This window comes from Myotis myotis, unplaced genomic scaffold, assembly GCF_014108235.1.
Source record: "Myotis myotis isolate mMyoMyo1 unplaced genomic scaffold, mMyoMyo1.p scaffold_m19_p_3, whole genome shotgun sequence".
Taxonomy (NCBI): domain Eukaryota; kingdom Metazoa; phylum Chordata; class Mammalia; order Chiroptera; family Vespertilionidae; genus Myotis; species Myotis myotis.
Genome location: NW_023416335.1, coordinates 177,221,954 through 177,242,958, shown reverse-complemented (window position 1 = coordinate 177,242,958; position 21,005 = coordinate 177,221,954). Strand labels below are relative to the sequence as shown.

Below are 21,005 nucleotides of genomic sequence, written 5' to 3'. Positions count from 1 at the left end.
TATTGGCCTTAAACTTCTGAGTATTCCTTAGGTGTAGAAACCATCTCCAACAAATTCATAAGTGAAGCTAAGCACAAATTCTCGTATTTCTTGCTAACATAGGTTCAAAATTCTTACCAAGAAATAGTAAGATGGGTCCTGTTTTGAAGGCAATGGGACTCAAATAAAAATATAAGTTCAATGTTAGAATACTCCTTCCCGAAACATTATCCTTCTCACATCCAGCTCAGACTAATCTCCCCGTTATTTTTTTCCTTTTTAAAATGTTCATAGATTTTTGTATCATTTCAATAGTTTCTGACTACAGTGTTTAGTTGTTTCATGTATATGAATCTGTAAGCTGCTCACTGGAATGAGGGAGTATTGAGGGCAGTTATAGTATTTGACTTCTCGTGCCTCCCAAACATCTTATAAATATCTACCAGGATATTCGGCATAAACAGAATGCTTCCTGAACATGTGCTTGCTTGATTCCTAGGCTTTTTGTTCTGTTTTTCTGATGTGTCCTAAGCAGGGGTGGGGAAACTTTTTTCTGCCAAGGGCCATTTGGATATTTACAACATCATTTGCAGGCCACGCAAACTTATCAACTTAAAAATTAGTCTGCCTTATTTGGTCAAACATTGAATTAATTCACCCTTAATGCCTTGGCAGGATCAGACCAAATGATTTTGTGGGCCTTCTACGGCCTGCGGACCAGAAGTTCTCCACCCCTGCTGTAGACAGTTACAGAAAAAAATATTCTGTACAAGGAAAGATGTTTGTGTTTTCAGTTGAACATAGAGGTAGGAACAAGTAGGATGATACTCAAAATGGAAAAGGGATTGCATGTGATGTTCCGCCCATGTGGTTTGCAACCGTGGTAGAACAGGAAAGCAGTCTTCACAGTGAAGGCCCTTTGAGTTGTCACGTATCTCCCAAACATAAATCTCTCTCCTTTCTCTGGTTAGAAACATTAATAGGTAGAATGCTCAAATAGCTCTCTTATGCTTGTAATTGTTACCAATAGGAACAAGCTCTCATAAATCAAACTTTACATTGGTTAAAATTACCCCTGTCCTTAAGGTTCCTGATCTGTTTCTCTCTTCCCGCCCCCCCTTTTTTTCCAGCTCTGGCTGACTCTCTGGATTATGTGTCATTAATCTTTTCTCCTGACCACCCCCCAACCCCCCCCCCCCCCTCTCTCCTTTTTTTCTGCCCTCTCCTGTCTTCACTTCAAATTGGACGTATTTCATGAAATGACGTCTAGGTAGTTGAGCTATTCTATTGAATTGAACTTAAATTTTGGATGAACTACATTTTAAGTGATTTTAAACTTAAAGCTAATGTGAAAATGTTGGACTATGTACCAATATAAATATATTAAACTTAAGGCCATATCAAACACAGTGTAAAAATTACAGTGTGTTCCTTCTATTATAAATCTTGCAGGACATAATTCACCTTCTGAGTCGTGATGTAATTTAGATTATATTTTATTAGACATTCTTTACAAATTTAAAATACTGCTATTTTTACATGCACAGGGGAAAATCAGGTTGGATAATTATATTTAGGAATTCATGAAAATCAACCACAAAATAGAGACACTTTATTGTGTCATTTATCAACATACTTGATATGTATATCTAAAGTGCATTATGTTACAAAAAATATAGAAATTCAGCAGCACCAAGATACATTTACAAAATAAATACATCAGTTGACAAAATAAATTATGGTAAATGTGATAATAATAATTGGATTAGCCTTGGAAAAAATATTCACAATGACCAATGTGCAGTTTCATAGAGCAATGAGGGAGACAGTTTTATTCCAATGCATTTACAGTATTTACAGACAATAAATATTTCTAATACTTTCCATATGTTCACTATTACAGAATGCTGTAATATGTCTTCTGAAGGTCTTTGCAAAAATTTCAATGCCTCCTGAAAAGAGAAGGGAAAGAAGAAGAGAAAATAGGTTAATTATTCTTACAAATGAAGAGACATAAAATAAATGGTATAAATTAAGGAACATAGAATCACATAGAAATAGATCTAAGGACCCTTTGTAAATATCTCTTACAAGAGGTGACTGGGGTTCCATCTGACTCTCTAAAACCTCTACCACAGTCATTAATCCATCCAAATGGTCAATACAATGCGGAAAGGCTTGCATTTGTAAGTATTCTCTGTCAGAAAAAGGAGACCCTGTGAGATTTTCCAAGGCTAACAATTGGCAAGTTTGGGAAGGGAAGGCACACACTTGGGAATCCGGAAATAAGGCTAGGTTGTGCAATCCATCATGCTTAGAAGTTTATTCCGCAGTGATACCTGGTGTAGGTAATCCACTGATGTCTTATTTTTCCAGGTTCGCACTTGGCCAATCCCTTGCTAAGATAATGGGCTGTTGTGAAGGTAATCAAAAGTTCGTGACTAGGGTATATGTTGAAGGATGCATAATTAAACAGACTATGTTCGGTTAATGATTTGATGACATCTATCATTTTCTTAACTGTCCTTAAACACTAATGAATGAAACTGTCATTGGATTTTAATTTTTGAAGCCAAAATTAAAATAGAATTATTTGTTTATTATTTTGCTGGTTTTTTGAATGGATCTTGCATTGAAAATTTGGAAAGCCTATTTTAAATTAGATAATAAGAATCAATTGATTTAAAAGTATAAAATAGCACAAGCAAGGATGGAATGAATCGCATTTTGAACAATTATTTTCTTAGAAAAGAAAAAAGGAGCAAATTAAAGGGCCAAAGGAAAGATCATTTAATATATTTTACACTGCCCAGTCAGTTTGCTTGTTATCCTTCCTTTTGATTTCCCTTTCATAAAGACATGTATTAGAATAGCCAAGAAAAACATAAAACATGACCTAGAAATATATGTGTATGTTTATTATACATGTGTGATGCTTTGGAGTCCTAGCTCTTTTGAATACTGAAAACTTTTATATTATTTCTAAATCTATATATACCAAGGCAAAACATATGTTCTCAATGAAATGAGTCCTACTGAATCTGGACATCTTATTTGCAACATCAAAATTTCCTAAGTTTAAAGTTATGTATTTCCCACAGAGTGGTCCATGAAGAGAAGCCAGACAGTTTTTGCTCAGCAATTTCTACTAAGAACTAAGATAGTTATTATAATAAAGTTCATCGCTTGCCATTTCAGACCTCTCAGATAATCATATAATAATGCAAAGACTAAAGAGAGGATAATAAACGTTTAGTTGCTTATAAAACTTTAAAGTAGTTATTCTGAAAAGATTCTATTTGTACTACAAAATTTACATGGCCCCAGATGTTCTCATCAATACACTGCTAAATCTCTCCACTCTTCCCTGCACCTCTGTTGGGTTGTATTGGGAGAGTGCCAACATCTGGCTGCCAAACAAACAGTGCTTTCCATGAACGTTCCTCACAACCAGGGAGTAGAAAGGAGAAGCAGAAACATTCTATTTCTTTCCGTCCTAAGTCTGGATTTAATTAGGCCACTGCCTAAGTTTTACTAGCTCTACTTTAACATAAGGATAACTTTGGAATAAGAATTGACGAGTGCTGATTTTCATTAATTCTCTGGATACTTAAGAGCATTGCAAATTGTAAACGTATAAAATCCATAAAAAGTATGTATACTTCTGTTTCTGAGAGAGAGAGAGAGAGAGAGAGAGAGAGAGAGAGAGAGAGAGAGAGAGAGAGAGGATGGATAAAAATAGGTTCTGGCAATAGAGGCCTTGCATTAGTTATAAATAAGTACAGTTAGGATCATATCTTAAAGTACACTGAATACCTGCATGGAGCCAACATGTATAAGGCCTGTTACCCCTCACAGATCCATGAGACACTGGCAGCACAGGCCATTCACTGCGCTAATGATTTCACTAGTGCCACTGGCCACTGATTACTGAAGCTGTACTACTAATCCAATATAGTTATCCTTTTATACGCTATTTAATTCTGGGTTTTATTCACTTAACTCAAAGAGAGACGTGATGGTAAATAGGTTCAAACTCCCCTTTGAAACCTCACTCTGTGGTCCTATCTCTAGTGAGAGGAAAGAACTGGAGAAGGAACAGGGGACCCCTTAAATAATGAGATCATTAGCTGCATAGGATGCATTTGTGTGTTGTTTTCCTCTTTCTTTCAAACCCCATAGAAGTGCTGTACTGGAAAGTAAAAAAACAAAACAGCTGCTATCAGTGGAAATGCATAGATCAAGGGGCAGCACTAATAGCACTGGCCTAAGTGCCAGGAAGTGGGGAAATGAATCCAGTCCTGAGGACCACCTATCCCAGTTCCCCGGACTGCACAGGTCCTTTCACCCGGGAGTGCCTTGGTTTTCTAGGTTATAAAATGCAATTACTATTTGCCCTTTCTTTGCCCCACAGAAACACACACACTAAAACAGATAGGTAGAGTGAACAATCAGAGCCATGCCTAAAAGGGCCAAAACAACAAGTTGCAACGTATTGTTTACTCTATGACAGGCATTTAACCCATGCAATCTCATCTCATCTTTATCCAACCCAAAGAGGTTGGTACAATTATTATCTTCATTTCAGAGAAGAGGAGAGTGAGTCTTAGAAAGACTAACTAACTTGTCCAAGGTTTTGAACTTTAACGTTTAGACCCCAAATTTAAAGCTAAGGTATTTGGCTCCAAAGTCTGTGAATGTCATTACTACCTCCAACTATGAGCTAAGGACAAACCAGCCACATAGCCGTGAAGTTTTATTATTCTTATTGCAATATCCTAGAAAACTTTCTCAATTTGCCAGTGGACAAATAGATACATGAGAAAAACATATCCTTCCCAAGCCAATACTTAAAAATTTCCAGAAATCATGATTTTTTTTCTTATAAACTGGTAGAAACCAGAGTTAAAGTTAAATAAATGTAAAGTGTATGTTTAATATAAAATTTAATTACATAAACTTAATTAAATAAAATGTGAATGTCTCAGGATTATTTATGGTAAGATACTGATCTATAGTTTTTGTAGAGCATATCAAAGCCTTTTATGTCCTCCCCTGAAGAGAAAAAAAAAGTAAGAAATGAAAAACGATCAAGAAAGTTTGTTAAAGTGTGAGAGGAGGGGAAAATACATGTCTTGAGCAAATAATGAAGGTAAGCCTTCGCTTCGGAAGCTTGAATAAGAAATGAAGTTATTTAGTGGAGTACTAAAATATTGGTGTTGGAGAGTGAGATGAAATGGGTTAGAAAGCCCCATGCTATGGGGGCAGGAGGACAGTGCTTGAAGTCAGACAATATTCTGAGTCATCCTGGTTTTGCAAGGTTTAAATTGTGGAGTGATTGATGGGGGCAGGGTGCTGGAGGAGGGCAGGAAGGTTTGTCCAGGCCAAGGCAGAGGGAAGATGCACGCCCCCCCCCCCCCCCCCCCCCCCCCTGCTGAGAGCGCAAAGGAGAGGCTCTGGGCCAGGAAGCCAGTTACCGGAAAGCGAGCTCCAGGGATGTCCCGGAGATGTCAGACAGGTGGTCCCCTTCTAGCCCACTCCCAGCCACGCCAGCATGTAGCCAGGCCGATCGAGTCCGCCGCTTCTTCTTTTCCTGCTCCTTGCGTTTGCCAGGCTTGCCTTTCTTTTTCTTGCCGGGTGTCTTCAGTGGCTGCTCTTTGTACGTCTCCACCTTGTTGGTTTCCTGAGTTAGGTACCTGCCCTCATCGTCAGACCCAAAGCGGACGGGGTGGTTCTTCGTGTTGGGGGCGGGCTTGGAGTTGGGGGAAACCTCCGAGGTAGTTCTGATTTCAGCTGTGTGGATTTCTGCGATCAGGTTGTGAAGGAAGAATCGTCGCCGTAAGTCTTGGATGGACTTTCCCTTGTCATGGAGGAGCTGATGTTCAGACACGGCTCTTTTGCTTTAAGGAAAAAAAAAATAGCAGGAGAGAAAGGAAACAATGAAATGTTAGTTGTTGGTAGAAACCACTTAGACAGGAGGAATGCCCTTTAGTTTTCCAGTTGCTACCATACAGGACACCGGCTGCAAGAGGAGCAAGCCCCGCAGCAGGGAAGGGGCCAGGGTGGAAGGGCAGGTAACAGCTGTGGCTCAGAGTACCCGCTCTGCCGCTTACCAGGTTTGTGACCTGGGTGAGAACACAAACATTCTTGGGCCTCCTGGTTCCATCTATTTAAAAGGAAGGGGTCAGATTCAGTGATTTCTGTGCTTCCTTCTCTATTTAAATATGATTCAGTTATTCTCAGAAATGGACAGAAACCACTGAACTGCTTTTTACATTTTCCAGAGTCGTGGTGGGGAAATAAATCCAGAAGTCCTAGCCTGGGAAATAGAAAGGAGGCTGATTTTACCTGAGTACTTGCCCCAGGTGTGTGTGTGTGTGTGTGTGTGTGTGTGTGTGTGTGTACCCACATGCGCGCATGTGCGCGCGCGCACACACACACACTGCTCCCCCATAAAGAAAATAATCATACTGAATCTCAAAGAACAGTGAGCTGTAAGAGCAAAAGCAAACAAAGACTGAAGGATAAAGTGAGCAGTGAAGCCTGTCTAGGAAACTGCCTAACAGACTGAACTTTAACGTATTAGACTACAGGCTACCAAGAACCTATATGTGAAGGCCAACTGTCAGAGAAAGCACGCATAATTTTCTGGAAAGTACTGGGTGGTCTCTTTAAAATGGACTTCTTTGTGTGTTTAAATTAAGTGAGATCATTTTATTTCTTCTGTGCATCTTTTTTTTTTTTAAAAAAAATAAGGATTTCAGAGGGTGTTATCCTTAGTACTTAATTAAGAAATTCACTTTTTCTACTTGTTCTTTGTCTTAAAAGTATCTCCTCAAACATATATGATGTAGTCTATTTAAACAACAATCTCATAAAAATATAGTGGAAAAAGAATAACCTAATTTGCTATCATCAATTCTTTTAGGTGACACCCTGGCTCTTGCTTAACCATCCACCCATGAATTCTTCTCTTAGTCTGTGTATATGGTATTAAACATATTTAAGGATGACATACATTAGTCAGTCATATTATGCCAATGTCAACTGTGCCTATGTCTGCCATTGACATAAACCTCTGGCCAAAGTGGTTCATTTTCAAAGGTCTCTAAGGGTACTTCACAGGGCTACATCCTATGTACCCTTACTCTCCTGACACAGTGTCATCTGGGTCCCTTATTGCTTTCACTAGTACAAGCTTCTTTATCTCCTCAAAGAAATATGACAATAACAAATAGCACTATCCTCCTTTTTACAGATGGGGAAGGTGAGGTGTAGAGAGAGGAAAATGCCCCACCTTTGCCCACACAATGAAACCAGGCAGAGCCAGGGTCCCACCAATGAGTTCTTTTGATTCACAACCAATTGCTTTTTACCTTCCTCAACCCTTTCTCCTACTGACGCTGATGTTTTTTTGAGAAAACATGAAAGAAAAGGCAGAGAGTGAAAAACCTGTGGTGGGAACCATGACAATGGGCAAGTGGACAGCAATCTATCACTTTCCTTGAAGACCAAGCTTATTGCCCCAAAACATCAATTTTCATCACCAAAATAAAGAATTGGGAGACCTAGAGTTTGAATTTTTACTGAGGGAATGAGAGATTGTCTAGTTATACTGCGAATCAAAGAAGGGTAAACCATGAAAAAACATTATTTCTCTGGACCTTCTAGCTAGAATGCCAACTTCCTTTTAGTATTTCAGTGCGTGGACTGACTTTAAGCCATGAAGCTTGTTCAAAAAAAAGACATGACTTAATGGAAAGGAATTTAACAGGAGCCCGGTTTAAATGAGGCATGAAGGAGTCTCTCTTCCTTTTTGAAGGTGCCACATGTGACTAGATTAAAATTCACTTACTTTGTGGCAATAGTTAGTATTCTGGAAACTTTTAATAACCTATAAATTTGAGGCTTTGGTATAATACATTCATATCCTCTAATATTTTTTAAAGAATAGGACTAATATAATTGTATATTTCATAAGTATTGCAGTTTAATAAGCATCTTTTAGCAAAATGTCACATTAAAAAGTTCTTAACCAACATTCCTTTATAGTATTTAGTCATTTTATTTCTTTCTCGATTCCTGGCAGATATCCACCCCATCTGTATTGCTCTCCAAATGTATAATACAACCCATTCTAGCTTAACCTGAAGCCAAAACTTTTAATGGTTGGCCTGATCTAATCAAACCACATTGCTCATGCCCCCTGTGACTGGCATATATGCCTGTCATCTTGGCCAGCCTGTCAACTGTGAGTCACAGTGCCCTCCTAATTCAAGTCCTGCACTTTCCCAGGATGGTTCTCATGGGAAAAGGAGGGATCATTCTGTCCTTCTCTCTCAGAAAAAGCCTACAATATGGCATGATTGTCCCGTTTAAAACAGAATATCTCTTGTGAGGTATAAAAGTTCTCTCTGCCAGTTAGGGGTAATTGCTAATATATTAGAAAAATGCAGCTTTTCTTCAATGCTAAATCTGAAATGTTGTTACAGAATTTACTTAGTGGTTCAAAGACTTCTGTATTTAAACAAGCGTGAAGAATGAATGTCTAACTGGGCAACTGCATTAGAGGATCAGAATTATAATAGTATCTTTATTCCTTAATAAGGAATAAGGTCCATAGAATGTTCTATTTCTTTTCGAAATAAGATAGAAACTGACACAAGGATAAAGGACTAGTCTGTATGAACCAGATACACATAGTTAATGAGTAGTGCATTCAAATTCAGGAGGATTTCAATTTAGATGATCCTGAAATGTTGAAGTTGTAAATATGGCCTCAATACTAGTCTGCTACTCTATATGCCTGTAAACATTACATAGCACAGTGGTTCACACGGAACTTATTACATACCTAAGCTCCAACATGGAAAAACAAGTATGTTATATTCATGGTCTCCTTTGCTTATTGTAAAAAAAAAAAATTGTAAAAATGTGGGGGAACTGCTTAACATAGATAACTCTAAATTCAGTCAAAATATAGCTGTTTTAAAGAAAAATCACCCTCAAGGGAGTTTTCAGGGAAGATTGAATTTCTAAAGAACTATCAAGGAACTCGGGGAGTAAACAGAGTGATGGGAATTCCTCTCCCAGCAGAGGAAGCAGCAGTTTGTGCCGATGCTAGGCTCCTGAAGAAGGAGTCTGAGTTTGAGAAGAAAAGTTCTGTGGTACAAGGAAGACTCAGGGTTAGGGTGTTAGAGTTAAGATGACTCACCAGAAGTCCCTTCCAACCCAAATGACTCAGTCCAAAGTTATGCTTTTCATTAAGTGGAAGAGACCCATTCTGGTTCCCCAGCAGAACAGCCAATGATGTTTTAGATTTCTGAATCTGTTGGGGTTCCACCTCTAACTTAAACACAAAGGTTGCCACCTGTTGCAAGCCATATTCATCTGGACAGTAACACCTATAGGTCTGACTTTCAACCTCCAATCTACTCATGCTCTAGCTTCATTAATTAAAGTCTTTTGGATTCACAGTTCCAAAGGTTTCACAAACCTGTATTGCCTCTTTTGCATGGCTCAACAGACAGTGTTATTGGTGTAGTAGTAGTTTCCTCTCCTTTAAAAGTTAGCCCCTAGTTAGAAAACCATCTAAAGCAATTTCCCTAATACTTGGTGTGAAAAGTAACTAGGAAGTAACATGGTTTGATCCATTGTTAAAATTTCTTTCAAGAAACTAGGCTTATTTAGCATAATAGAGGACTAATGTTTTGTTTTATTGTTACTTGGCAGCAATGCAAAAATAATGACTTGTTTTTTAAACTCCATTTGGCTATAATAATTTGATGAAGCATCTTCATCTACTGATTTCAGATGAAAAAAACAAACAAAAACCATGGCTGTAATGTGATGATCTATTAGCCATTAATTATAAGAATGTTCTGTGGTAGTTTTACAACCATCTGTTGAGTGTGAGTGTTTGACTACAATATTATATTTCACCCACAAACAAAACTATAACAGAGTCTTTGGCTGCTAAATGGTTTTTTAAAATGTGTATTTTGCAAGGTGCAACAACAACAAAAAGAGTTAAAAATAGCCTTTAGGACAGTTAGCACTATTTTAATGCCATAACTGTGGATTTAATCATGGTCCATTTACTGTTTCTCAAAAAAGAAAACAGGTATTTCTTAAGCAACTTTAAAGAAAAATTGGCTGGATTCCAAGACAGTATTTCTTGGCCAAATAAATACAGTATTTAAGTGTGCTTTTAAAAAATTCACTCTCCCCAAAAAATTCATTCTTCTATATTTATATATGGATTTTAAATAACAGGATTTAATACAAGTCTCAAAATGAGCAAAAAGCCCGAAGATAATTTTCAGAAATACATCCACAAAACGTCGATTTGAAGAATACAATGCAGCTTTATCTGCAGTACAATGTTCTACACAATTTGCCTTAGGAAATTCATAATAGATTTTCATTTTGGTGCCAAGGTTCAGACATGTCTACAGTAATTTCATTTAAGGATTTTCTGCCCCCATAATAATAGATCAAGGGGCTGTATACAACTGTTGCCTGTTTGTACCCCTTTGGGAATTCACAAGGAAGCACCAGGAACTTGATTGTAAATATCAGATGCTTCTATTTTTACTGTTAGTGTAAAAGTTCCCCTTAATTCCTTCTCCAGAGGCAAACTCTTCTCAGTTCTCAGACTTTATGGTTTTCTCATCCTGAACACTGAGTCTGCAGTTTAAAGATACCCAAAGACAGTGTTACACACGTTAGTGAACAGCTAGGTCCAATAGATGACGAAGATAGTATTACTCTACCACTCTCCCATCTTTGCAGTCAGACAACAGAGTGATATTTATCTGGTGTACTCAGATGGATGATTATTTTAAAGTCAAAGTTATCCTTAAAGGGATCACCAAATGAGAAGGCCAGAATACAAGTTTTCAGTGTCCAGTGCACACCCATAGACCTGTGGCTCCAGATTAAAGAACTGTTAGCAATAATTCCCAGAAAAAAGTCTCCGCACCTAATACTCATTTGGAACCAAGCACGCCAGCGTTGCTGAACTGTATCAATCCTAAAGCTGGAATTGTGCCATTGCAAAGTTGTTACTACTTTCTTATATAATATGCCTTCATTATGTAATGTGGTCCCATTTTATATGCTTAAAATTATGTCATTCATTATAAAAGTGGATGCAAGGTTTTTGCTTTTCACACACCAATTGCCACCCACATTCAGTATGTACGGACGTGCACACAGACATATGCGCTCCCCTGGATCCCTCATCTTCCTCTTGGATGCCTCAGGGTTTCAAACCCCGAAAGCAACTTTTTTCTTTCACTAGAGGCAGAGAATCTTTGCTTAGAGGAGATTCTGTTAAAAGAAAAAAAAAAATCCAGAACGCTCCCTCTTATGGAAACTCACATCAAATGTGTCTCTTGCCTGTCTTTCCTGGAGGTTCCCCAGGCTCCCGCTGGGGTGGAGGACCCGGGCTCAGCCCCCAGCAGGTAGTCGGTCCTCCCCGCTCGCTAGCTCACTCGGGCGGGCGAGGAGCATCCCTGGCCGCCGTGAGCCCGGGCAGCGCCCCAGCCTGGCGGACTCTCCCCCTGGCCTCCCCAGCCCTCTCCTGGCGCCCTGGGGAGGACGAGGCACTTACAGCCGGCGGCCGCGCTCCTCCACCGAGCGCCCGCAGGAGGGCACCGAGTAGCTCAGCAGGAACACTGCGACGACGCTCCACTGCTGTACCAGCCTCCGCAGCATCGTTTCCTCTCGCTGGCAGGACCTGCGACGGAGCGAAAAGGGCCCGAAGGGTCAGTCCGGAATCTCCATCTCCCGAACTACCCCGCTCCCCCTTTTAGCCGGATCTCAAATAGCCTCTTCAACATCAAGGGCATCTCCCAAGTTGCAAAGAAAAAAAAAAAGAAAGAAAGAAAAAGAAAAGAAAAGCAACTTTCTCTGAAGCTTCTCAACACTTACTTATTTAGGAACCAGCTACTCCAACTGTGCTTTTGCCAAACCACACAGGCAAAAAGGGACCAAAAAGGGAAAAAAAAAAAAAATCAGAAGCGCTTCCTCTGAAATAATAACCAAAATGAAATCGTTTTATATATGCATCAATGATGAGCAGCGAGCGTGTTTACACGTCTCCCATAGCAATGGCTAATTAATCTGGCCGGCGCTTCTGCTGGGCTCGAGGCGCAGGGCGAGCCCCTCCTAACCAGAGAAGCAAGCTTCCTCCTCCGCAGTCAGCTTCTCCGCGCACTGGGCCGTCTGGTTCCAGAGCCACTTGCAGGGAGACCCACATATATACGCATAGCTGTCTGTCTGCCTCCTCTGGTGGGCTGGTTGCTTCCGGAAAGTTGATTCCACACACCCTGAGAACAAGTTTCAAGTGCGTGTGTCGTCGATCAGGAGGGCCAGGTGGCAGCGAGGGCGGGCTCAGCGCGGCGCAAAGGGGCGGCGGCGGCCGCTCTCCGGGCGGGGACGCGCGCTGGCCGAGCGACGCAGGTTGGAGGCGAGTGGCGAGCCGAGCGGAGGAAGGTTCACACGCTCGCTCGCTCGGAGGCCAACCTGCGGAGCAGTGAGCGAGTCGCAAAGAGGTGGCGCCCGAGGAACGCGCGCGGGGCGAGCGAGGGCGCGGGGGCGGGGGCGGGGGCGGGCGGCCGGAGGGCCCCGCTGGCCGGAGCGAGCGGAGGGGAGCCCGGCGCTGGGAACGCTCTGCAAGCGGAGGAGCTGCCCGCCTCCCGCCCGCCGCCCCCGACGCTGCCCCGAGCTCCGCCGAGCCCCACCCTGGAGCGCCAGCCCCGCCGCGCCGTCTCGGAGTCGGGCGGGCGCGGGGGCGGATTCGCTCAGCCCCTCGGAGTCCCGCCGGCCCCTGACTGCCCGATGGCTCTACCCTCCGAGGTCCCCGAGGGTGTGCGGACGGGCCCGGGCAGCCACTGACCTCGGCGCGCCGCCGCCGCAGCCCCGGGGCGGGCTGGACGCGCGGCTGCCGGGACCGCCGGGGGCGGACAGACGAGGAGGAGGCCAAGCAGCCGGGGCGGAGAGCGCGGGCGCCCGGGATCCTCCTCGGGGATGTCGCCGGCCGTGGGCCTGTGGCTTTAAAGAGCCCCAACCCCCCCTTGAAAGCTCTGGGAGCTCGATGGGAGCCCTACTTCCTGGCCCTTCCTGGGACAAGTTTAGTGGGAAGAGTCGGCTGGGGAGGGGGGATCCTTCGCGTAGAAAGGGAAAAAACGGTTTCAGGCTTCAGGTCGAGATGGCATGTTTTGCTGCTCAGAACAGCTGAGGACACCTGGAGCCCGTCCAAGGAAACCCGCGCGCACGGGACACCCCCTTTGCAATGCCGGAGGAGAACCTACAGTCCTGGGGCGCGCACAGCCCTCTCGCCCACCAAGCAGGCGTCTTAACCACGCTGTTTTGGATAAGCGACTCTGTCACCCCCAATGCCCCCCGGTCTCCGGTTACATATTCTAAGGCGACTCTATCCGGGCCCCTTCAGCCCGCGGATGCGGCGAGGCTGGCGTGGTCAGTCGCGCTGCCTCGGAGAAGCGAAGGGAAAGCAGGGGGCTCTTCCCAAAGCGATGGGGCGGGGACGCAGACGGCTCTGAGTGACCCGGCAGTACCGTCTAGGAAGGACTGCAGCGGTCGCGAACGCCCTCCCAAGGGTGCCTCTATCTTTCAGAAGTGAACGCGGGTGGTTGGGAAGCCTTCGGGGCATGTTTGTCTTCTAGATAGACAACCCTACTGGGAGGTTTCCTTACTCTCCAGAAGGCAAGTGTGACTGAGATTTCAGATCCTCAAGGCAGCCTGACCTTGATCAAGCCTGGCTTTGAGGCTGGTGCTCCACAGATGCGCCACGGGTGGGCGAAATAGCGCCCTCTCACCCACCCTCGCTCACCTCGGGCCCTTTCCCCCTTCCTAACTGCAAGCCAGCAGTTCACGTTTGCTGCTTAGTTTGGGTTGGGGAGCGGGAGAGGACTTTCTCAGAAGCTGCTCTCTCATTTGATTACTTTAAACTTCATACTTAAAACACACACACACACAACACAAAACTTGGCTTCCTCCCACTTAAAAAAAAATCGCTGGGAATTTCCACAATTTCCCTTGAAAGCTTAAGAATTTCTAAACTTTAGACCTGTTTGCATGGCATGAAAAGACAAAGTAACAGGACTAAAAAATGTCAACCTTTGAACCTCTAACACTTTCTGATTTATATTAAATTCTATCCAGAAAGACACAGGAGCCTTAATGTAATCCTTAGATCTGAAGGGGGAAATCTGTAAAAAAGTAAATCACAAATGAGCCATTTAATACTTGCAAGTTGTTTAACATTAAAGTGATAATATTTGCTTCCACAATAAAAGAGAAAGAAAAAAAAACACACAACACAAAGGTACTTAGCCAAGTTTCAAACTAGCTAGGCTTTCGAAAGTCAACCCTCCCCCAATAAAGGTTAAAACAAAGATTGAAAATATTAAATCACTTATGCTGTAAGTAAATTCATTATACTCTCAGGGCATTATAAAGACTGACATCAATAGACTGCTTTGATTTATGTTGCTTTTTAAAACTAATTAAACAAAATTGACCTTCTCTCTCTCCTTTCTTTCCCCCCATTCAAGTTTTTGGTGTTGATGGCAAAACATCTCTCAAATATTTTTAGAATTTTCTCTCCCCCACAAAACAAGAAAATATAGACACAGGAGAAAGAAATAGTCTTTATATACTCAAATACCAAAGTTTCCTCATAATTTAATACCTCACCTTTCCCTTGATTTACAGTCTCCTCTGTTCTTCTGGTCAAAGAAGGGAGAATCTTCTCAGCAGTCTCTTCCAGAAATAATTTTTGTTTGTTCTTTAAAAAGTAACATTAAATCTTAAATAATTAAAAACTTTCTTAAGAAGTCTCCTCTGTTCTGACAAAAGGCGATGATGAGAAAGCTAGAAAGCAGGTACCTCTTCTAAGGTGCCCTGTTAATTACTTTCAGCAGAAACTCTCCTCATTATATACTAGTAGCAGCACCCTGACTAGCTGGCTTTCTTGGAAAGGGTCTTTTCTGACATCATAATTTAGTTTCCAATATTACTGAGTAACCTCTATGATAATGCTGAGGACATGTGAATGCAAATGAGATGACTTCACACAGGAAGCGCTCTCTCTCTCTCTCTCTCTCTCTCTCCCCTGCCCTCTCTCCTCTCTCTCTCCCCTTAGAAATAGAACAAGTGCCAATAGACGCTGAATGTTTGCTCAGGCCTTACTATCACATAAATGCACTTTAGCAAATAGGAGGATATGAAGGCCTGTCTTTCATCTGAAGTATTCCATGTGAAGACAGTTTAACATTGTGAGAACTGCACTTACATGTAAGACGAGTCCGATTTTAAGAAAGATTTTTCTAAAAATTTAAGTGCACTTTTACACTTCATGTTTAAATAACTGGTTGATGTATATCTCCAGGGATAGCTCCTCTTGCAATTTAGAAAAAAAAAAAAAGCATTTATGGTTAGCTTTTCATCTTTCTTCCTTTTTTCTTCCTCAGTCCAAACAACAAGGAAACAAACATGCAAATCAGAAAAGTATCTATAGCTCTTAAAACAGTGCACCTGGGCTCAGAAATTCCCTTATCTTCTTACCAATAAGAATCCAGATATACCATTTGCCAATCTGTAGCTCCAGGCTATCTCTCTTAAATCCTCTGAAACCAAACAACTAAATTCATCCTTTCTCTACTCCAAACTTTTTTCTTGGTGTACATACAGAAGTTTGTGTAATTAGCTCAAGTAAAGTTATCTTTTGATTCCATTACAATAAGTTCCTAATCCCTTACTTGCCTGGACTGAGACTGGAGGGGAGGCTGTTGCTGGTGGACACCACGGTTGAGCAAAAAAAAGGAGATGTCATACCTTTAAATCCCAAGTAGGGGTAGGAAAGGGTGTGTTTCATTGTTAAATCTCTGTTGTTAGATGAGGATAAGACTGAAACAGGGTCTCCCTTTTCCAGGAGCAGGACTCCCTGCTGACATCTGGAGAAACTGCCTCCAGAGAAGCACTAGACATGCATCAGTCTCGTTGGGAAAGTGGGTCTCACATCAGCCTCAACCTTCCCTATTTCCTGGGCAATGTTCAGCTTTCCCAGAAAGCTGGGAAGCGAGGCAGTTCTCCCCAAGGGACCTAAGCCAACTTGAGATGAGAAGGTCTTTAGGAAATGGGGGTCTCCAGGGACCACTTCTCCAAGGCCCAGCACATGTGCACCTCCTAACCCCATGAGTATGAGCATGAAAACGTTTGAAGAATAGTCTTCTCTTCTGGCCAGTGTGTGTGTGTGTGTGTGTGTGTGTGTGTGTGAGAGTGTGAGTGAGAGAGAGAGAGAGAGAGAGAGAGAGAGAGAGAGAGAGAGAGAGAGAGAGAAAATGGATATGTAGCACATGAGTCCTGATTTCCTGGACTGATGCCTGCCCGATGCCCTTGGCTGGGCCGAGCTCTTGGCTTCCTGAAGTAGGCAGCTCTGTACTTGTTCGAGACCACAGGGAGAGAGTTTCAAGTCCCACCTGGCTCAGAGGACAACTCGTCAACCTAAAACTGATCCTGGCGGTGCCATACTACCCTCCTGGCTGAAGCCCAGCTCCCTGTGAAGGCGATCGTCCTTTCTTACAATCTGAGCCCTGGCTGTCTGGAAGGCACTGCCCCCAGAGTTGCTAGGACCTGGGGAACTGTTACCTTCCTAACACCATTCACCCCGGGGCAAAAGCAGCCAGTTCACATCCAGTCTGTCTCCAAGGCAGATTGGGATGCCCATCCTCTCACGCAGAAAGGCATCCAAACACTTTAGAGAGGGCGTTGTGCCTATTTCACTTTGAGCTCCCGATGATGGTGTCTGCGGGCGGGCCCTGCCTGTCCATCCTGGGATTTGTGTCAGAAATAAGGCCACGGGAAAGAAAACGTGAAAACCACCGCATGCTCCCTCCCGCGGTCGCAGGAAGGGGTGGAGAGTGTCTCCTATGGCTTTTGGTGAGGCATGAGGGCGACAGGGTCATCTTAGCCCTCCACCTCCCACTACAGGCTTGGCTCGCCCTTGGGGATACGATCCCCAACAAAAACTGGGGCTTAGCACCTGGGGGCCCTTTGGCGGGTGTGGCTATGCCCCTCAGACTGCTCTCCCTAGGAATCTGGAGCCCCGATTGCCGCCCAGAATCCGCTCTGTCCCGCGTGGTCGACCTAGCGCTGCATTCCCTTCCCCCAGGTTGAGTGCGTGGTTTCGCATCCGGTGGAGTCTGAGTCTCGGGAGGGCCCCGCTCAGGCTGCAAGCAAAGGAAGCCCCGGGAACAGTGTGTCCCGAGACAGAGTCCGAGGGCCCCAGTGGACTTCCTCCAGGGGGGCTCTCCCCCTCCCTTTTTTCTCTTGGTCAATCGGTGACTCCAGTGTGACATAAGCCCCTGGCAGACCAGACTGATGATCAAGTCCCAGTGGGGGCTGGAGGAGAGAAGTGTGGGGCAGATGCACCACCCGCAGCCCAGTCCGGGTTCTGGTCCGGTCCAGGTCCCTGCGGGTGGGGGGAGCAAGGGGGCGGGTTTGTGTGCAAGGATGGTCTCTCCTCCCTGAGCCCCGCGGCTCCTCTCCCCTAGCCCGCCTCCAGCGCAGCCCATGCGGCTCAGCTCTGTGTTTCGGAAGCCCCGTCTGTTTTATTTCATTTAACAGGATCGGCGAAGCCAAGGCGGGGTGAGGGGCAGCGCGGGCGAGCAAAGGAAATTAAGGAGCAGGAAACACATTTCTCGCTACAAACTCTCTACGTCTGATTCTGAGAATCCGGTGGCACTTTAAAGGAGACGCCTATTAATTTCTGAAGACCGCTCTCTCTAGAGCTGCTCGGTGGCTGCAGCTGGCGATCGCGGGAGGTATGGACTGCGGAACACATGGCGCTTCTCCAGGGCACACGAATCCACCTCGCTGGTGGCTCCTTGGCGTTTGCGAACCGCTGGAGTTGGCTGGGGGAAGCTAGTGAGCTGTCCATGGTGGTTAAGACTCCTTGACGTGCGTGCTCCCGCCGGCCTGGCAAGGCGCACCCCCCCACCTCCACGCTGGGGGCCGCCACACCCTGCAGCCCAGGCCTGCGGCGCCCGCCGCCGGGTGTGCGCTCTGCCCAGGCTGGATGTGTTCGTTTGCCCAACTCCGGGATGCGCTCTTGCAGAGACAGAATTCTCAAGATACGTGGGAAAAAAACCTCCTGAGTCCAAATGGTGGGTTTCCTATTAGGTCCTTCCTGAAGGTGTTTATTCCCCCGTCAAGTCACATCTCGTATGCATTAAGAAACATCAAAAAGAGATGTAGAGACAGAGAAGCATAGATCAGACGCTCAAAACTCAGAGGGAAGGTAGGGGAGAGTGGGGGTGAGGGGGAGAGATCAGCCATGCATATAAGCCTAAGCGATAGATGTGGACAACAGCGGGTGAGGGTGAGGGCAGGATTGGGAGGATGAGAGGACATTGGGGGGATAAGGACACATTTGTAATATCTTAATCAATAAAGGGGGGAAAAAAGAAACATCTGTCAATCCACTAGCCTGCCTCCCTTCCCTGTCTAAGGTTCTATCCTGTAAAGAGGGAGAAGCAAGTTGATCTTGTCATGCTTCTCATATTTGTTAAAAGCAAATTATCATAGCGAACCCATGGTGACCCATGGCATCTCTATGGTAATGTCCACACACCCACTCTTATTGAGCGGGACTCTGCTGCTGGGAGATTGTCAGGGACTCAGAGATTTTGGTCAGTTCCTTCCCTAGGACTTGTTGGGGATCTTCAACGAATATTATTGCTCGTAAGGGCAACATCTTCATTATTTACCAGAGCTCTGAGCAGTGTCTGATTGCCACTCTTAGTAAAGGAGGAAACAAAGAAATTGCCATGTAATATTGCGACATGATAGGTCCAGTCTCTAGTTCTGTGACATACTGTTATGAAGAAATCTTCATGAATTTAATTAAGCTCTTTTATATGTTTAAGGCAAAGAATGTGTTGCTGTTTAAATTATCATCACATTTTACCTTTTTGTCTTTTATTTTCCACCTACTTATCTCTATTAAAGATCTCATCTCCATGTGAGTAACGAATTCCCTTAAATACTACACAAGCTACAAAACATTGTAAACACAACTCTTATTTGTGTTTGTGCCTTTATTTAGGGGAGCATATCTAATTAGCATCCAGTATATAACAGAAACTTTTATGCACTTCTGCAGAAGACATCAGATTGGGATCCATCAGTGCTTGATGCTTTCACCCTTTCTTTTTATAGTGGTGTTGTACTTAAAAAAGTGTGTGTGCTCGCTTACAGACAACTTTGAGAATGCCTGATGTAAAATAGAAAGTGTTATGATTCAATAATTTTTCATAGCTTTTCTCACTCTCAATTTCTGGGCCTATAAAATAAAAATAATTAATAGGGAAAAATGGAGTATTTCTACATAGTCTTTTAAATATTTTCCCAAGTCAATGAAATTGATATAAATCATTTTACTTTCCCTCTATTTATATGCAATTAATAAAATGAAGCTTGAATGTGTACCCAATTCCCTGAAAAGTATGAAGTAAGCCCGCATAATAATGTTTCATTATTGTTTTTATATATTTTGTAACTTAGTTGTTTAGTTTTGTTGTATGAATTCTTTACTCCCATTTCTATGAAAGAATAAAAATAAAATGATAGAAACAGACTTTATTCTTTTACCTGCTTATATAATTTAGAAAGACCCCCCCCCCCCCCCGCTTGGTAGCTTAGCATTTTCCACAATCCCTGGTGATTATGAACTGAAAAATTTGCCTTCAAAGTTAATCTAATTTTCTATCACTTATTTTAAAAATAGTTTCCCCCAACAGTGTATTTACAGTGGGGCCTTGACTTACGAGTTTAATTCGTTCCGTGACAGAGCTCATAACTCAAATTACTCGTATGTCAAATCACTGTGACGTTCGCTGTGCCAACTAGCGGCGGGGTATCTGAAGCTGGCTCATAACCCGAATTTTTTTGAGCTTGCAACTCAAAGCAAAAAATTGGCGGAGAGACGGCTCGTATCTCAAAAAAACTCATTAGTTGGGACACTCGTAAGTCAAGGCCCCACTGTATTAGATTTTAAATATTTCATTATTTTATTAATTAAATTCAATACATTGATTAGGGAGGGTATTAATCCTTACTAGACTATTTTTCTGCTTTTCAAGAGGTAAGCATTCAATTGGTATAATTATCTATGAACAAAAAATCCATCTGTCCCTTGTTTGTATTCTGCTTATTAAATTCCCAATGTGCTCAACACTACTGTGAGCCCAGAGTAGATCTTCTGAATATATATGTAGAATCAAACTGAATTGCAGTTATTTGTACCTGCCTCCTGACTTTTAGGAAATAAAAGCATATTTTTAATCATTTTAGATCTGTTTTCAAAAATCCTTATGTAAACTCTTTGATCTGGAAAAGTTTCATAAAGTATATATTTTTTCTTCTCTCTTTATTTTTTAATTACAGTTGACATTCAATATTTTATATTTTCTTTATGTGTTGTCTTATGCTAATTGGTTTGTGGGTGTTGAACCAATCTTGCATCTCAGAAATAATCTCACTGATCATGGCGTATGATATTTTTAAGGTATTGATGAATTTGATTTGGTAATATTTCATTGAACAATTTTGCATCTATGTTCATCAAAACCATTGACCTATAATTTACTTTTTTTCTGTAATGTCTTTGTTTGGTTTTGAAATCAGGATAATACTGGCCTTGTAAAATGAGCTTGCGAATCCTTCTCTCTTCTTGAATCTTTTGGAATAGTTTGAGAAGAATAGGTGTTAATTCTTGGAATGTTTGTAAAAACTTCAACTGTAAAGCCATCTGACCCAGGGCTTTTGCTGGTTGGCAGTTTTTTTAATCACTGATTTGATTTTATATATTTTAGGGAGCTTCCTCTCCCAGCCTTGTTGTAGATTTTCTGTTTCTTCTTAATTTAGGCTTGGAAGATTATTTCTGGGGATTTATCCATTTCTTCCAGATTGTCCAATTTGTTGGCATAAATTGTTAG

The 21,005-nt window shown here is 42.8% G+C and overlaps 1 protein-coding gene across 1 annotated transcript; it reads right to left on the bottom strand.

Moving 5' to 3' along the window:
* Window positions 1-1,457: 1,457 nt before the first annotated feature.
* Window positions 1,458-12,525, bottom strand: PTHLH (parathyroid hormone like hormone). Its single transcript, XM_036301592.1, has 4 exons — window positions 11,917-12,525; window positions 11,597-11,722; window positions 5,457-5,879; window positions 1,458-1,931 (listed from the first exon to the last, which is right to left on the bottom strand). The coding sequence occupies exons 2-4, from the start codon at window positions 11,698-11,700 to the stop codon at window positions 1,922-1,924; spliced, it is 537 nt and encodes a 178-aa protein (XP_036157485.1). The 5' UTR covers window positions 11,701-11,722; window positions 11,917-12,525; the 3' UTR covers window positions 1,458-1,921.
* Between the last annotated feature and the right edge of the window lie 8,480 nt (window positions 12,526-21,005).